Here is a 19,679-nt window from a genome sequence, read left to right as displayed (position 1 = left end):
TGATAACAACTTGTACCATTTGTTCTGGATCTTGACTTCCATGTATTGAGAATTTATAGTATACCTTCTCAAAGAAGCTTTGCATGAGGACGTATGATGCGGATTCAACTTGCCGGTTCGTAATTTTTTTGAGAACAGGAAGCAAGAACATGGATTTTTAAATTTTTTAATAAATATGTATTTTTTATGATAGCAAAAATACATTTTTATTGAATAATATTAAAAAGTGTTAGCATATTATTAAGATATTTAAAATATTGTTCACTCGTGTCAATGTTTTTGTCAGCATGTCCGTCCGTGTCACCAGTGACCCACACCCAAAATGGGGTCGATGCGAGAGTATTATACAAAGAACATCCGCGTGGTTGGTAGGAGCTATCAGTGCACGTCTCCTTGTAGTGGGACGTTGCAGGTTCAAAACCCAGTGGTACATTGAATGGTGGCGGTCTGCCTAACCCCAGCTTGCCATTAAAAAAAAAGAGAGTAAAGGAAGCTTCCTTTGGTGGGATTTTTTTTTCCAGGAAATTGGAAGGGGTTCTCAAGTTTGTTTCTTCTTTCTCTCTTTGGGGTTCTATTCCGCCATCCTCAATCACCATAGAGGCGTCTGAACCTTTCGTCGATCGGCATAGCAGAAACATCGTTGAAATTCACTACAACATCGGTGGGGCCGATGAGTTTTCTGCAACCTTCTCCGGTTAGGGTCTCTCTCTTACACACACACACATGAATCATGTCTTAGGTTACAATCTCTTTCATTTTGCCTTGTCCTTCTAGTCTTTTCCATGCGTGGGCATGACCTATTTTTCTCTTCTTGTTTTGTTTTTTTTCGGCTTTGATTGAGATTTTGTGAATTCCGGTGTTGATTGATATGCTTGTGTGGACAACATCCTCAATTCAATCAAAATTATCACCCTTTTGTTACGTATTTTCTTCTTTTACCTAGATTTCTATTTTTTCGTCTTGTTTTCTATTTTGGTCTCGAAATTCATGTTAGAAGCTTTCTTGCACCATGGATTTCTTTGTTGCAATTTGAGCTATGCATCATGGCGAGTGATGTTTTTTTTCTGCAATTTTGATCTATAGATTTTCGTATTGTATTAGCATGTAAATATTGTCTCTATTGCTTTCATATTTGATCTAGAATTGTCCTCTTTGCTCTTAAATTTGTTTGATTTTTGTGCATTCTTGGGTATTTGTTTGTATTACTGAAATTGTCTTGGTTGTTTAACACTTATAGATAGTTTGCACTCATCTAGAAGAAAGAACCCATAGATGGACAGAACTCGACCTTTAAGGTTACATTGGATTCAAATATTTAACTTTGATTATGGTTTTGTATTTTTAAAGGCTCTTAGTCCTCAGTCGTCTTAATTTTTAAAGCTCACGGTGTTTGGTGCAGCCCACTATCTTGAAAGAAAGAAGCTAGGTTTTAATTTTATTCATGTGTGGTGGGTTAATTCCATTGCTTGATTTTGGTTTGTCTGCCATCAATAGAATATATAAGACAACAAGCCATTCAAGCACAAAAAGATGTAAAAGATAGAAAAGCCTACGAAATTACCTTCTCATGATCATACTGTAAAGAGACACTTAAAACCACAATCAATAGAATTACATGAGGACAAGAAGGCACTACCTATCCCGTTCTATCTTCTTTATCTGAACTGCACATAGTTAACTGATTCTCCCTAATGTCCCAAATTGAAATTGTGTCATATCTTGTATGTTTGCATCAATTAACTAATTAATGATAGTGGAACCCTAGGCATAAAAAAATGCAAAAAGAAGAAGAAATAATCAAAATAAATGTGAACTACATCATAGTAATGTACGTGGCAGCCATTGTCTACCAAACTTTTTTTTCCAGCCTGACATTGGAGTAACACAATCTGATCAACCTCTCTCTCTCTCTCTCCCAGTCTCTATGTGTGTGTGTGTGTGTTTTTCCATTTTCTTTCTCATTTTAGTGGTTGAGAGCCCTGATTTTTTTCTCTTTTATTGTTTTAAGAACAAATGAATAGAATTCTCAGTGAAAATTAAAAAATAATGTTTTTAAAAACACATCTTAAAGCACAAAAAGTGTGCCTCGCTTCTTCTTGCCTTGAGGCACAGCCCTCTAAGGCACAAACAACAACAAAGTGAGGCTTGCGCCTCATAAGATTTGAGGCGTACTGCTCTCTGTGAAGCGCAAGCCTCTCCCATTTGACCCAAAATGGATTTTCGAAAAAAAATATTTAAGAGCCAACCTTGTACTCTTAATTCCAAATATAGGCCTTACATTTCTAAAATTCCAAGTATGAAATTCTATTCCTAAAAACTGACAAACAAGGACCTGTATTTATTACTGTTCTTTAACTTATGTTAAATCACCAGTCAAATTACAGCAGTGACATTTATAATTAAGAGTTCATACTGTTTACTTTTTCTTTTTTATTAGGATAAATGAGTATTTTTCAATTTTCAAAGGAGAATACAAGAAACCAAAAAGGAATAACGATTCCCAAGATGATAGACGTTGTGAAGTACCCAGTTGACTGTTTCCAAGAAAAGTTTAGCTCATATATGAAATTTCAGAAAAGTATAGCTCATTTTGGAATTGTAGGCAAACGCTTGGCCCCTAGATTAAATTTTCCCCCGAAAAAAGAAAAAAAAGGGGAGTGCCCGATGGGTTAGGCACCTTCCCCTCTCTCTCTCTTCTTCGTATTTTCTTTTTATTCTTCCGTTCTTCTCCTTCTTCTCTTCGTTCTTCTTCTTATTTCCCCCCCCTTCTTCTTTGAGTTTTTTTTTTTTAATTATTTGGTTTCAAACTTTAGTTTTATATTCTTTGATTAATCAAATCTCGTAGAAATTATGTTTATGTATACAAATTTATTGCGTGATGTATTTTTATAAATTAATCTTTCAAGAGAAAATGTCCTGTCCTAATTTTCACAAAACCCATGCATGCATGTGTCGTGCCCATACTGTATCCGCGTTCATGGACATAACCTTACCGTTCTCATCTGTATCATGCATTTGCTGGACTATTTTGCTCCATTAAGCAGTGCCCACTTTCTTGTTTGCACGAAAGTGACAAGACATTCTTGGACAGCATTTTGTGGTTCGTCTCTTTCACCATCGTCCTATAACCAATAATATTGAACTAGTAACAGAATTATTGCAATAATTGTCATGCCGATGCAACTAATTGTCTGTTACATCATGGGTATAGTTTTGTTTCCAATGTTATCTTCTGCTGCACATAGTAATGTAAACTAGCATAATCATATGATTCCCTTTAATTTTTCATTGAATTTATTTTTTAGATATTTAGATATATCAAGATGCTGCATTAATGTTATTTTTACATATCATTCTCCTATCTTTCGGTATTTATTTGAGATTTCCAATTTCTTATTGCTTGTTGCTTCATCAATAAAACATTTCTTTTATTTATTTGTGTTTTTAGATATTTTGTTAAGTTTTTTTTTTTTAAGTTTTTAAAAATATGTTGTTGAGGCTTACACTTTGTACCTCGAGGTGTAAGCCTCACCTCACTTCATATTTACATGGAGCACTTTGCAACGCCTCAACACTTTTCACAATATTGGTGACTATGCTACTAATAGCCATTACTTTTTTCCTTTTTTTCTAACTCTGAAATTGCTTAGCTGAAGGTTTGTTATTGAAAGAGCTTGTTTGTGCGAGTTTCCAGCTTGCCGCTTCTGCATCGAGGTCAGAGGTTGGTGTTTTCTTCTTTTTTGAATGTGTTATACTTTTTTTTCCTGAAAAATTTAGAGTTTCTTAAGATTTTGTTTGATGCAATTTTGTCTTTTCATTTTTGTGATCAAGTTGAAATTAAGTTGGAATATCTATTAAATATAAACATTATATCGCTTCATGAATATGTTCTCATAATAAATAAGTTTCAACTAATCAATAAGCTATAAGCCAAAACTAGCCATAATTCTTTTACTTACCACATAAATTAAAGCAATGTTAGATCATGTATTTTAAGGATCTCTTTATGTATTCAATTTTTCACGTGTACATCTTTTACCTTTATTGTCTTTTATGGACTTTGATTGCTGATTTCAATTGTTTATTTGTTTCTATGTAAATTATTTTAAATATTTAAGTATTTTATTATTTAAAAAAAACCTAGCTTTATTAGAAATAAGTAGTGAAAACAGTTGTAGAGGCTGATAAGAAGTCACTGAAAGGACAAAATATTAAGAAGAAAAGCAGCCAATTCTGTGTGTTCTAAATCAAAGGTAAGTCAGTCTGGCCACAACACTTCGTGCAATCACTCATAGAGAGTGTTGGCAGTTAACATGAATAGCAGCTGGATCATTGTTTGTCCCCTTAAAGATCCTCAGGTTCTGCTCTTTTTAATTAAGCCAGCATACATTAAATGGCCAGGCTCTCAAGATGAATAACCATTTGGATCCCTTCTTCTCTACCCTCCCTGCCAAGATCGACTTCCTCAATGTCATGCTATGTTGTTGTCTTGTTGATCAGCTCCCCAGTCTGACCACACAAAGCTCAAAATAGAAACTGCACTCTTAAAAGAGATGAAAACAGTCCCCTTCTCCCGACTCACATAGAAAGCATCTTTTTGCTAGCATTCCTTGTGACTTTAAATTGCTAAGGGTAAGAACTGCTTCAAAGGATACCAGCCAAGCAAATATTCACACCCTTGGATTCGACTTTAGACATGATCCCTTTGAAGGAAGAGGTGCAACCACCAGAGGAAACAGGGAAAAGTAGGCCGAGGCGGTGAGAATGTACTACAGTGTGATTTGTTCTAGATTAGTCCATTTTCAGTCAGTCAAACTCTGATTTCTAATGCGCTTCATCAAATTCTTCCGCTCATACAGCTCCATATCATTAGGCTGTGAGGATTTCCCATCCTAAAGATTTGTTGCAGTTTTCCTTCACTGCTATGCTTTGATACCTGGCAATCAAGAATAAAGAGGTGAAAAAAGATTTGAGTGGAACCTTTAAAATGAGATGGAATCCCATTTTCCTAGACCCATTCTTGCTATATCCACAAAAAAGGTACTTCAGCCATCCTTGGACAATCTTGAGCTTTTCCACCATTTATTATTCTCCTTCCATTACCAAGCCATCTTTGGATAGTGTATCCGATTTTCAAAAGCTCTTTCACAAGTCATTTTGTTCAAAAAACATCCAATAATGCTTCAAAATGAATGCTATATTTAGGTTTATGATATCTGTAATATTAAGCCCACCCCTCAGAGTGGGCATAGTAACTATTTCTCATGAAATGAGTCGTGGAATCCTCATTTCTCTTCTCCTCATCCAAAAAAAAAAATCCTTTAATACTCTTGAAATCCTCTTCTTCATCTTCTTAGGCCAATGAAATGTTGTCAAGAAATAGATTGGCATTGTCGCCACCGCGTGCTTTATAAGCGTAATCTCTTCAGCCAAAGACAAGTAGTCCTTCCAGCCATGAAGGTTCTTGTCAAGTCTTTCTTCCACTCTCTTCAACAAACCTTTTCTAGCAATACCTTTCATCTAGGAAAACAGATGGTATTCCATTGGTTCTTCCGCTGCTTTGCAGCCACATATGTTTGTCGCTAGCCCCCGCAATTATGTTTCTCCATTGAACAACACAATCTTGCATTTCATGTCATTTATTTTAGCCCTGATGCTGAGGATAACAACTTTAGCAATGCTACCCTTTTAACATCTTCTCATGACTTACCGCATCAAAAGCAAGTCATCTGCAAACACGAGGTGTCTGAGACCCTTCAGGACTGGTAGTTTGAAACCCTTGAAAGAATTCCTTGCTAGTGCTTTTCTAAATAAAGCAAAAAGACCTTTCCCCACTCTATCATAGAGAGGAGTGGAGAGAGGGAGTCTCGCTATCGATATTATTCAATCATGATTTGTATGCTTCACTACCTTGATACAAATCATAGTGACAAATATCGCGAGAAATTGCCTGAAAGTTTAAAACGGCAATTTCTCACGAGATTTTCAAAATATTGCGAGATTTATGCAAAAAACATAAATACCGTGATTTAAACGCGATATTTATGTTTTAAACAGCTATTTATCGCAAAAAAAATTGTGTATTTTTATTTTTAAAAATTTTTATTAATATTTTCTTATAAAAATTAATTTTTATATTTTTAATTAATTTTTATTGCCGAGATTTTTCCAAAAAAAATGCGAGATTTATGGATTTTTTTCAATTTCTCACGAGTTTTTGAAAAACGAGAAATTGCCGATGAAAACGTTTGTCACTATGATACAAATGCAGTACCCTCACTTCAATGACAGGAACACTTCGCCTCACCTCAACACTTCTAATAACATTGCCTATAAGGGTTAACATGACTAACTGTAAATGATTGAATAATAGATATTATATGTGCACAAAATCAAACAATCAAAAAGTACAAACATCAACTGAGTGTCAACCTAATAGATGTGAAGTTGGTCTCGCTTGGTGTTGGGGTCAAATTAAATTTTTAACTAATAAATTAATGGAAACTGTAAAGATAGATTTTATTAGTGAGAATATCTAATATAAATAGATAATCTTCAACAAAAAAATGAGAAGAAGCTTAGGTCGGTATTGTGTGTGTTTGAGGCATTTGCTTGCGAAATGATGAAGATGTGTCATATATGTATGTTTCTTTTGCTTATTTCTCCCTTTCTCTTTGTTGTGTTCTTTTTATTGATTTTGCATGTTGAAGCCTTGGATATTGTACTTGATAGCCAAATTAGATGATGGTTATGTGGTTGGGTTTGGATTTGTGATTGTCTGGTTGAAGTCAAAGTGTTCATGTTGTTGATATTGATAATTGTTGTGATCTGTGATATGCTCGATTGGTTTGCTTTCATGCTTTACTCTTATGGGTATATAAGAGAAGGTGTTATAGTTATACTGAATAATCATAACTCTACAAGATGGTTTTGCAATCCTCTTCGGCTGAAAGGACATGCTTTCTGTCTGTATGCACACACATGTGAATGTGTGAGTTGATAACAAGCAAATACCGTTGATGATTGGACTATGACCAATATGGTCTATGTACTAAGCTTTCTATAGCTGTGCAAGTCACAACATTCAAATCTAGGGATGATACAAATTGGATTAGGTTGGGCTCGGGGCTCAGTGGAAATGCAACCTAATATCGGGTTTCATATGGACTCATTTTTACTCAACTGGCACTATGGTCCTGTTTCGTGGCTTAGAATCCATATCAGATTCAACTGCTTAATGATTGGATCCTATGGAGTATGCAGATCCGAAATATCAACGTCTGTATCCATGCCAACAAAGAGTACAAAATTTATCATGCTTGTGGATCCTATGGAGTATGTAGACCCGAAATATCAACATACGTATCCATGCCTACAAAGAGTACAGAATTTATCATGCTTGACATGGTACCATGAGGTCCTAACCAAGGTTGTAAGTATCATATCATTACCTGTATCGGTCGGGCCCAAAATAAGACATGTATCATATCGTAAAAAATAAGTTTTTTCAAAAATTCCAAAAAAATCATGAAAAACCAGAAAAGACTAGTAAAAATTCTAAAAAAATCATAACACATGAAACAATAATGAATTGCCCAAAATACAACCAGAAAATCACATATGAAACATTTATGTCTCTATGAGCTTCATCAAACATCAATATCTCACAAGAACAATAATATTAAATCTCTTGCAATTAAGAACATGCCACAAAACTCATACTTTTATATTACATAAACAAAAATATTATGAAAATAGTTGCACTTGATTTTCAATCGGTTTCAACCATTACTTGAGTGCCCCATTGCCATGCCGGATCATCTGATACCATCTTTGTTGGAGAAGTGTGGAGCTTGATTTCTACCTTGATATAAATATCTAATTTCTGCGGGGGGGGGGGGGGGGGGCAGTGCCCCTGAGGCAATTTTTTTTTGAGGGTAGCTTTGTAATTTTACAATTAATATATTTTTTTTTACTTTAACCCACTTCTTTGAGTGAAAAAATGGTAGAAATGTACTTTTAATTTAGCAAACTGCAAAAGCCCTTTCCCTTGCTCACAAATCAGCCTCTAAATCGCTTTCACGAGTCGTAGGGTGTGTGGATACCTTTCTAATGGCTTTTACACAAATGAGAGAGTCCGCCTTCACGAGGTCTTTAAAACCCAAAACTGAAAAATTATGATTTCGACATTTTTAAACGTGCTAACCCTATGTTGTATGATATAGTATGATTCAGATTTGTATCGTGCCATATAGCTACAATACACACTCGTACAATATGAGTGTGTATCATATTGATATTCTGTATAGTAACATATCATATCGTATCGTATGATACATACATCGGTTCTAACAATTTAGCAACTGAGTTCAATGTGCTGAATATCACAAAATTTATTTAAATCTCATGACTAAAAGCTGCTATTAACAAAATAATGATATTTCAAAAATATGAAAAATTCTATCATTTAAATAAATTGTTATGGCTTTTTTTTTGTTTTTATTTGCAAAAATTCACATACTTTTTATTTAATTTGTTTTCCTTATATTTTGAAAAATGGTTTTTTCGTCTTTTATTGTTTTCTCAAAAAAGGAGAAAAATAAAAAGTTCGAAAATCTCCCAAAAAATCATGACAAATAAATTGTTGCTTAAACTTTTGCTAATATTATTGAGTCTTGTATGTTCAATACCTATGTCACACAGACTCTTCTAACAGGCCACCACACCCGCGTCGCACCCGCACCCAGGCGAGTGCGACATTTGGAAACAACTTCCTTTGTGTTAGGTGAAGTCAACCACACTGAGGTCCATTTCTATCCAAAAGTAGATTCAGTTAACCCTAATCAAGTCTATTTTTATCTATATTATATATATAAATACATAAATGCACACAAATACACATAGTGTTAACTTAAAATGTTAAAAATTATATATATATATATCCCCGCACCGAAGTTTTTTTAAAGTGCTGCATCGCCGCATCCACACCCGCACCTATGTGACATAGTTCAATACCCTTTATAAGTACCAAAGAATTAGTATATCTTATCCCACAGTTGTGTATCAAATCTTTTTTACGCCAGCAATCACTTCCATGCTGAAAGATCTTTGATTCTCACATGAACATCAATTCCCTGAATCAAGATGCCTATGTTCTTTGACATGGACCTGATTTAGTGTTAACATAAGCCAGAGAGAGAGAGAGAGAGATGCTAGTAGCAGTGTTTTTTTTCTTTTGAATTCTAGCAATAAGAAATAGCGAACAAGTGGAAGAAAAGCATGAGTTTGGGTTCCTGTTTCACCAGCAATGACCATGAGGACAATCAAGCTTCCAGAGCCCCCAAGTGGTACTCTAGGGATGCCAGAGATCTTTGAAGGCGGAATGTATAGCGTCATCCGGCGGGCAGTCATCATTGGGAACGGCTTCTCAGGAGCAGAGAATCAGTGTATCGGATTGGTTCGGGCTCTCGGATTATCTGATAGGCAGTATTTATATGTAAGTTTGTGTTGATTCTTCTCTCTTTTTGTTTTCATTCTTTTAGATTGATTTTTGCTTGATATTATGCCTGATTGCCGAATATAGATAATGGTTATGTGGTTGGGTTTGGATTTGTGATTATTTGGTTGAAACCAAATTGTTCATGTTGTTGGGTTTAATGATTTTTGTTATCTGTGGTGTTCTTAATTGGTTTGCCTTTATGATTTTTGATATGAGAGAAGGCTTCACATTGTAGAATCCTCTTTGAACTGGAAGGTTCATGTTAGGAATTTTGGGACGTGTGTGTGTGTGTGTGTGTGTGTGTGTGTGTGTGTGTGTGTGTGTGTGTGTGTGTGTGTGTGTGTGTGTGTGATTCTGGGGTTCTGTCATAGTGACTAGAATTGTCTGTGACATGATTCAGCAGATTTGGGTCCCTATTCTTTATTTTTTTCAGGAAACATCTTATTGTGTATGCACGGAGACACTTATTTTTTCTCGATATGTGTGATCTTTTAAAAAAGGTGCTTTAAGCCTATTTGGATTAGACTCATATTAGAAAATATATGAAATTGTATGCCCATGTTGTCAGAGTCAGATTTTTCATTTTCAGTTTGGTGTTGGCATATTGGGCTATCTAGTGAAGGATTTCTACATAATCAAACTGAACTTAGATCTGCATACTTCAGGAAAAGGGTTGTGCTCAACTTTCAAGATAAAAAGAAAGGGCTGTGCTGATACTTTAGAAAAGGGTTGTGCTCCACTTTCCAGATATAAGAAAAGGCTGTGCTCTTAGTAAGAAAAAGGAATCGACAACATAATGGGTGTTTTCAGATAAACTGTTGTGAGAAAGACTGAAACTATTATCTCTCAAGTTACACATTCCACTATATAATGTTTATTTTCGATGCTATCGTGACACTGTACGCTATGCAAAATGAGGCCGACTACAAACCATTGCATTTGATGTTGCCTTTGAAGAGACCACAACACAGACTAGGATGACCAAATCTGAGGGAGAAATCTTTGAATTGCAACAAGTGACTAGAAGAGGGGCCTCTTTTACGCATGATGGGAACATAGTGACCAATGCTAGTGTATTGTGCATATAAGGTCAGCTTCTATAATTAGTTTCTAGTATAGGTTGATAATGAAACCATTAGGAACAATAAATGGGAAGTTCTAGCAAACAAAGCAATCAAGGAAAACAAAAAGGAGGCATTATCTTGTTGAAATAGCAAAACATATTTGAAATCAATTTTCTTTCCAAAAATATAAAAAAGACTATTAATTGGAAAGAAAAAGGAAAAACCTAGAGGAGGTGGCAAGAAACATCTAGAGTTACCAGGAAAATATGCTTGAATAAGTAGGATTTTATGGAGCACTACCTGATAGCTTTAGCTTCAATATTATAAAGTTGGATAGGACAAATCCATCTAGAGTAGAGTTGCCAGTCGAGGAAGCGGGAGCAGAAAGTGATTCTAGAAGAGGAAGAGGGAAGCGAGGCACTTCCAAAATTTTAGGAAGCGGGAAGCGCGAGACGATTTAGAAGCGAATTGGGAATCGTTTCAGAAGCGCTAAGAGAAGCAAACTAGAAGCGACCTATGAATCAAAGCGAAAGCGAATCAGGATTCGAAGGAGAAACGAAGAGGGACACGGCTTAGGATTCGAGTGGGAAGTGAATATGAATCGAAAAGGAAGCGAAAATGTAATTATATATTTTTTAATTTACCAAAATATAAGATTTATGTGATTATTGAAAAAAATAAAACGAGTATATAAAAACTGAATCATATTTGTAAAGTGCAATCATTTAACAAATACATCTATTGCAAGCATTTAATAAATAATATATCTAGTAAAATTCAGAATTCATATTCATGTTGCAACCATTTAACGAATTCATCATGTTGCAAACGTTTAATAAATAATACATAAAAAAGATCCATAATTTATATTTTTGAAACTAAAAAATCATATTTAAGAATAGTATACAGAGAGTGAGAGACTGTGAGAGACAGAGAGTGAGAGACAAATTGGAGACAAACATAGAGTGAAAGAGTGTGAGAGACTAAGAGCAAGAGATAAAGAGAGAAAGTGCAAGAGATCCAGTGAGAGACAAATGGGAGATAGAGAGTGAGTGACAAAAAGCGAGAGAGGAAGATGAGAGACTCGAGAAAGTGTGAGAGAAAACGAGAGAGAGAGAGAGAGAGAGAGAGAGAGAGAGAGAGAGAGAGAGAGAGAGAGAGAGAGAGTTTCAACTTTCCCTTTTATAGGGAATACCCTTTAAAAAAGGGTATTTTCCAATTTCAGTTCTTTTTTTTTCGTAAAAAATCAAAACACGAGGTTAAAATAGGAGCTTCCTTTTTAAGGGAAGCACACTTCCCTTTTTGCGTCCCATTTAGAGGGAATCACGCTTCCCATTTTGGGAAGTGCATTTCCATTTTAGGGGGAAGCATGCTTCCCCTAAATGGGAATCACGATTCCCAAATTAAAAGTGTGCTTCCCATGACGTTTTCGAAAGCACCGCGTTTCAGGGAAGCGTGCTTCCCCCATGTCATGTAGCGCTTCCGGTAACCCTGATCTAGAGTATGTGCCTCACATGCTCAAGATGACTAGTTGAAAAGCATTTATACTCACTGCAATGTAGGATGTTTGCATTCTGCCTCCTAATCCTAGAATTTTGATATTTTTGTGCATTTCCTAAGTGCAGTCTCTGACAAGATTTGTAGGAGTTGGTCCACACATTGAATTGTCTGTGTTGCATATTGTTATTTGTTTTGATTACTACCATAACCACATTCCGCAGCAAGCAAATTTAGAACCTATATGCAGATAGAGGATAAGAAGGTAATATGATGGTAAACAAGATAGTTCTGTTCCAATCGATTTAGCAGCTTAAGACAGAAAATCCAAACCTATTGTTAAAAGGAGAAGAGGAAGAAGAAGAAGAAAAAGAAGAAGAGGAAGGTGGAGGGGCGAAAGGAGAAGGAAGAAGAAAAGGAGAGGAAAAAACAAAAAGGAAAGAAGGAAAAAAAGAAAGAAATAAGAAGAAAAGAAAAGAAAAGAAAAAAGAAAGGGTTTGGGGTGAGAGGAAGAAGAAAAAGAAAGGAAGAAAGAGAAAAAAAAAAGACAACTAGGCGGGGCCTAGGAGAAAAACAGGGCCCTACTGCTGAGACCCATAAGCCTAAGCGATGGCCTTGTGCCTAGCTAGCCTAGGCGGTGCCTAGGTGTCACTTTTAACAACTAAGTTCTTCGGTGTGCCGAATATGGAGGAAGTAAGGAACACCCATGTACACCATGAGAAGAGAACCTGAATCTGTCATATAGGTCTGTATCTACCCATCCTTGAATAGGGATATGTTCAGATCTCTTTGATCTACTTAAAAGCCTCAAGTGAATGGCGGGTGGTAGCTGGCTCTCTTGACCAAGAGGTGTGCCACGTTCTGAATGCATGAGTATTGGCCTCTATCTATCAAACATGTGCATTCTAATTCTCACTTAATGATCTGCACAGTGTTAAGTGATTAACATGAGGTCGGTCTATCTCCATCTCATGCTAAGCCAGAAAATTCAGCCACATGGACATAGACTAGTATTATTACGTATGCCTTTATTACGATTAGGATCCCTCAATAAAAACAATTTGAATAGGGTTGGTCCTCCAACCATTCGCTGCATGTATCAATTATCTTAAACTAGGTTAATCTATTTGATTTCTGTCTAATGAAGCATATACCTCCTTTAACAGCTTATGTAGTCCAAGATGAATTCATCCACATGTAAAGGACTTAAATCTTGGCATCTACTTTGGCTGGTCCAAAGTACTGGCTATGTAGAATCATTAACATAATTTTCTGCTATATAAGCTGATCTACATTTGGACTGGGTTAAGCATGCTGGACCAAACTTGGGATGAAAATTGTATCTGATTGGTAGGAGAAGTAGTGTTGGATCAGACCTGGCATCTGGGTTGTTTCAGACCCAGATCCAATTCTGCGGTGCTGGTATCAGGTCCAGATCTAGGTCCCACCAGAACTACCAAAGGCAAAACCATATTTAGGTCTTTTATGGGTCATGTAAGCCAGATTCTGACAAGACCCAATAAGATACTATTTTTATCTGTACATATTAAAATTTAAAAAAATGCAATCTTAAGCAGGACTCATATTGAACCTGGGTCTGGTATGAAATTTCATAAACCATACCTTGCTCCATATGCTGATAGGACCTCATGACCAGATATTTAGTAAGATCTGTTTATTTGTTAATGAACACTGACCCTACACGGTCAGGTTTGGGTCATGCTTGATCGGTTGACACCCCTAAAGAGGAGGACAAGGGTCAGAAGGAGTAGGAAGCAAAGGCAACTTTACTTGTGCCAAGGACAGGTTGGTTTTGGATCATGCTTGAGCCTGATGACCCAACAGTTATGTCAGGTCGGCATCTGTCATGCTTGAGCGCTATTTAAAAAGCAGGTTCCAATACATAGTGTTTTTAAGATTGGATGTCTAAACTGTGGTCATCGTATTTGTTTTTTAGTGGACTCCATACATGTTTAGGCTCACAAATTGTTAGCAACCAAGTTCATTGAAATGTGTTCATACTAAGTCCTTGGAAGAAAGAGGGAGGCATTCCTCATGCATGACACGAGTCCTTAGCTTCTATTTTTTACTGGTAGCACATCTGCCCATACGTGTGGCCAGGTTCTAGGAAACTAAGGGTTTGAGGAATAAGATTGATCTTAAAATTTTTATGAAGATTAAAAATAAAAAAAGAAAAGCATTAATATTAAAAATAAGTTATGCTGATCTTGTTGCTAAAATTAAAAAACATGCTACGACAAAAAAAAAATCAAGTGAAATCAGATATACTATGGCAATAAGTAAGATTGTATCCTCGGGGAAGTGGTTAAGCAACTTTTGGCAAAAAAATTGAGGGGAAGTTTGACATATGAGAAAGTCATGGATGGATGTCTCTTTTGCTTTACTACCTAATTGCTATTATGCACCTTTTATGTGTGCAGGCAACCATTTTTTTAACTCTTATCAAAGCAAGAAGATGAACTTTAAAAGAGAGAAGTTGAGAGGAAGCACAAAAGGAAACTTCATTATTTCAAAAATTAGAGAGATACGACAATATAGGAGAGACTTCCCCTCTGCCTCACTAGAAGACAAAAACAGTTGACTTTACTCCTAACCATAGTCACAACTATCGATATCGGCTATATCTCGATGAGGCTATTTCTCGCGATATTATCGGTTTGGTGATAAATCTTGGAAAATATCAGGACTTAAAAAATAAAAAAATAAGTAAGAAATTTTCATGTTTAGACAAAAAGTACATAAATAATAAAAGAAATAAGTAAAATATGTAAAAGAAAGAAGAAAAACATTTTTAAAATGTAAACAATAAATAAATAAGTAAAACTAATTGATAATATCATGATATTAATATCACGATATATATAAATTTTTGATATTTTGAAACTATCACGATATTTTACATTTAGTATCATTTTTCCATCATATCGCGATATTTTCAAAATATCGCCGATAACTGTGACTATGCTCCTAACTATGACAAACTACAAGAATACCCATATAAAAAATGAAATGTACATATACATAGCAAGAGGGGTAGCACACAAAATAGTGATACATATATTACATCAATCTTAACAGTCCCCTCAAACTTGAGATGATGCAAGAGGAATCATCCCAAGTTTGGAAAGAAAAGAAATAAAATAAAATGCAAAGGAGCAAGACTCTTAGTAAACACATTTGCAATTTGATCCTTAGAGCTCACATGATCAATAGAAATGACTCTATATTCAAAATCTCTCCTGGTAAAGTGACAATCTATCTCGGTATGCTTAGTCCTTTCATAAAACTCTGGATTCTTTGCGATATGAATAATGCTTATATTGCCACAATACAAGGAAGTCCGACCACTAATTCCCCCAGCAACTATCTGATCCAAATAATCTCATCTGCAACCTGTCTATGGCTATATACTCTATCTCAGCTGTAGATAAAACAACTCTTTGCTGCTTTTTACTTTTCTATGAAATTAAAGAGCTCACAAGAAAAACACAAAATCTTGTAGTAAAGAGACGATGTTGAGTAGACCCTCCAAAATCTTACATTACAGAAGGCTCTAAAATCTGTGGAGGAGGACAAAAATAAGAACATCCCAAAATGCATAGTGTCTCTTACATATCTAATGATCCGGAGTACAACTGCAAGGTGTATCGACTTGTTACCCTCTTTTATGACCAATTCCAATATTCTTTCTTCAAAGTTGATCCTGCACAACACAATCCACCGGAGAAAAGATTACATTGCAATTATATTTAGTAATTTGGCCAATAGAAATAAAATTCATGGCTAAAAGAAGGGATATGAAAAACTTGGCTAAAGAAGATACATGAAATGCATAGTAACTAGTCATTAATTAGCTTCTAACTGTTAAAAAATGTAATATTCATATGTAATGTATTTGTAGTTTAGTTATCTTTTTTAGTTTAGTTAGAAACCAGTTAGAATTAGGTTAGGATTTTTATTTGGACATGTTACTTTTTGACCATAGTAAAAAAGCAACATGTACTATTGGAGCTGTTGGGCTCCCAATGGCTCTAATTAGAGCCGTTGGGAGCCCAACAACTCCCTCCAGCTCTTTCCTTTATGCTCTATAAATATGGGGATATTCCTCTTGTAATACTTTTGAGTGTGGGTTTTCCCACTTGAATGATATATAATTTTTCTTCTCTTGTTGTGTATACTCTTTTGAGTATTTCGGTTATTGTGAGTGTGTTGAATGAACCATTGTGTTCATTGAGAGAGATCTTTTGTGAGCTTCGTTTGTGGGCTTCATCTTCTTTCACTAACATCTAAATTCATAAAATATATATTAACATCTCTCTCTCTCTCTTAAACACACACATACACAATGAAGCCACCCTAGCATATCAGATCTTGGGCACTAACTGAACCATGATCCACTGCAAGGACTGCGACCCTGATGACCATCATCCAACCAATTTGAAACTACAATGCTCTGATTGAATCTTTATGGAAGCAGTCGTTCCTAGTCCAGATTTGATTGATTTTGTAACTCCGCAAAGAATCTGGTCAGTTAAGAGGTTGGAACCTGATTTATGTGTTTCCTATCATTATCTCTATGTTCTTGCCTCCTCTAAATGATTGTTTAATTGTCATTCTGTACTCATCTAGTGTAGATGTTTTCTCTGGTGGTCTTCACAGATGTATACATTTATTTCCCTTTCTTTGTGTACTCTGCTATAGTAGTTGTAGGGTACTATCTTCTTCCTATATCATTTTATTGTGTACAAGTTGGTAAAATTTTCTTGTATTGCAGAGTGGTATTTCAAGCAGTTCTTTTGATATTAGTTATGCCATTGTATTTCACAGGGTGCATCACTAGGTGCAAGTACATGTATAAAATTGATGTTCCCTCCTATTCCAAAAATTTACTCAAGGAATTACATTTAAGTTGGTCATTATATAATTAAAAAACTTATTGGTTACCATTGGATATGAATCATGAGATCCAAAAATAAATTGACCCAGGATCTAATTATTTTAACCAAAATCATTTTATTAATTTAAATTTCATTAGAATATGATTTGTTGGCTTCTGTTGAGGAATGTAATGTTTTGTATCATTAATGTGGGTAATAGTGCCATACTAGTGCGTAATACCCATTTATGTATTACTATACATGTGTAAGGGTAGTTTTGTATTTTAGCTTTCATGAATGTAGTAGTCAAAGTAAGAGGGCCATACTAGTGCACAATTATCTTAGTAGTATTGCAAAGTGGGTCTACCCCTATATGTTGTATAACTTCCTCATGTTTTTACCCTAATGAATGAAGTTTTCCATTGTGAGTTTTCTCTCATCTTCTTCTGTGTGCACCTTCTTGCTTTTGCTTTGATAGCTTCCACTTGAACTTGTGGGAAATCCTATGACTTGTGACTTCCCATAGAGGTGAAGTAAGCTATGCTTACATTGCCTTAATCAAGTTCAAGTAATGTATCTTTGAACAAAAGATTCGGGGGTTGCTCTGCTTGAATTCAATCATTTGGTGGAGAAAATATTTCTTTGTTTCACCATGGTAATCAATATCTGGTTGTTGTTAAATGTATCACATTTTCAACCACTTACTCCTTGTACTCTTCAGCGTGTTACTAGACCAACTGGAGCTATTAACGAGTGGCTGCGATGGCTTCCAGTGTCTATCCACAAAAGACTGGACTATGTCTTAAGACAGCTTTGGGGTGATTCACAAGTTGTATCATCCTTCAAAAAGAAAAAGTTGATGCCATTTTCTGCTGAAAATGGTGGAAATGCAGGCCTGTTGTCTGTACTAGAAGCTGATGCAAGACAGATTGCCAATATGGCTCGGGAGACTTTTGAGAAGTACGATCTGATTTTCCATATATAAATATCCAACTTGTGTTGGGATTTATGGACTCAAATATGCATATTCAATAAATTGTGAAACAAAATTTTTCTTTGATTTGCATGAGTTTTCAGTGCTAACTGTGTTGTCTTTGCTTTCAGGGAAGGCCCTCTTCTGGTTGTTGCCTCTGGTCGGGATACAGTCTCATTAGCAAGTTCAATAAAAAGATTAGCTCCAAAGAACGTTTTTGTTGTTCAGGTATTTTGGTTTGTTTCCTTTTTCCTACTTGCAATATCTTTTTTTCTTTTAATGGATTGTTGCAGTATTATCCATGTAATTATCTACATCAGTGAAGGTCATCATGGGATAGATAATGGGCACATGGGAAGGGTGTTACTGAAATTTTTGCATCAATAAATTGCATTCATACATCCAATTTCAGTATTTTATCCTATGTTACAATGACATGCCATTTATAATTTTATAGGATGTGTCATGGGCGACACAAGTCGTACTTACTATGATACACTGGCATGACTCTGACACGTATGGACATTATTTTAGTATTTTAATAAAAAATTTAGTTTTTTATTGATAAAAAATGAAAAATCCATGTCGCTGTCCTATTTTTCAAATTTTTTAGAACTTGCTCACTGAACTCAAGGCGCATATTGCAACCTTTATCTTTGTGACATAGCTTCTATCTGTTAAATAAGTTCTGTTTCTGTTTTTTAGCGTCTATGTCATTCACCTAGAACTTCTAGCTTTTGCTTTTTAGCTGCAGTTGATTTAGTTTTTATCATCTTTTTAATGAAATACCGGATTGATTATGTGGCACAAGAAATAAAAGCCACATTCTCTGGTAAAAAAAAAACAAAAGAAAAGTGAAAAACTGGATGAGGGAAGAATTTGGGCCAGAGGATATATTTATTTGACAAATCAACCCATCGATCTCTTTTGGATCAAAATCTTGGGGTGCTATCTTCGCAATAACGAATGCCCATGAGTCTGTTATTGGAGAAATGAGAAAAATGGCTAAAAGCATCTCATGAAAATTATTTAAAATTATTGATTTTTTTAGTAACTTTGAGGCTACAAAATTTTTATGAACATAATTTTTTTGTTATCAAAAGGAAATTTTCAACCTAGCATATGGGAGCACTTAGGCTCTCCTAAGTCATATCTAAGTTGAAGTGTGAAATCATAGGTTTCACAAGCTGGTAGGTGTTGGTTATCTTTTACGCATTCGAAGCTAAAGTTCATTGAATTAGTTTCTCTTTTTGCTGATTGATTTAATGGACTCGTCTGAGAAACTGTCATTGTCTTCGTTTTTTTTTCGTTTTTTAATTACACAGTTTCCCTGGTTCACCCCTTTTCTCCCAGTCATTGTGGGGTTTTGGGTTGTCTTGTGCTTGCTGAGTTGATTTTTGTGTGATGGCCTTGTTTTTCTTGCTTCTGAAATTCTGTTCATGACATATACTATAAGATTTCTCATGGGCATTCATGCCTGGTATGGCCTTTGTGGTTTAATTTCAGATACAACATCCTAGGGTGAAGTTGAATAGGTTTGACATGGTAGTCGCACCACATCATGATTACTACCCCTTAACTCCTGCTGGGCAACAACAGATCCCTTGTTTTCTGCGAAGATGGATCACCCCATGTGAACCACCCAATAAGCATGTGGTATGTTACATGATCAGCACGTTAATGCTTATCATCAGAAGCATTTTTAGATGTTTATGTCCAATGTAGTACGGCTGATTCCAAGAAAGATC

The 19,679-nt window shown here is 35.4% G+C and overlaps 1 protein-coding gene across 3 annotated transcripts in view; it reads left to right on the top strand.

Moving 5' to 3' along the window:
• The first annotated feature begins 515 nt into the window (after positions 1-515).
• Positions 516-19,679, top strand: part of LOC149831130 (mitochondrial fission protein ELM1-like) — a 34,385-nt gene continuing 15,221 nt past the window's right edge. Inside the window, exons 1-6 of one of the 3 annotated variants that reach the window (XM_090013694.1) lie at positions 560-694; positions 3,651-3,721; positions 9,306-9,496; positions 17,680-17,918; positions 18,063-18,159; positions 19,438-19,587. In XM_090013694.1, coding sequence (XP_089869820.1) covers positions 9,308-9,496; positions 17,680-17,918; positions 18,063-18,159; positions 19,438-19,587 — 675 coding nt within the window. In that variant the 5' untranslated portion in view covers positions 560-694; positions 3,651-3,721; positions 9,306-9,307. Of the gene's footprint in view, positions 695-3,650; positions 3,722-9,305; positions 9,497-17,679; positions 17,919-18,062; positions 18,160-19,437; positions 19,588-19,679 lie in introns of all 3 variants that reach the window. The other 2 variants (XM_090013693.1, XM_090013695.1) reach the window with 2 other exon arrangements.

Source organism: Nuphar pumila, chromosome 7 (assembly GCF_984573655.1).
Source record: "Nuphar pumila chromosome 7, dmNupPumi1.hap1.1, whole genome shotgun sequence".
Classification (NCBI taxonomy): Eukaryota; Viridiplantae; Streptophyta; class Magnoliopsida; order Nymphaeales; family Nymphaeaceae; genus Nuphar; species Nuphar pumila.
This window is presented reverse-complemented; position numbering and strand designations above follow the sequence as displayed.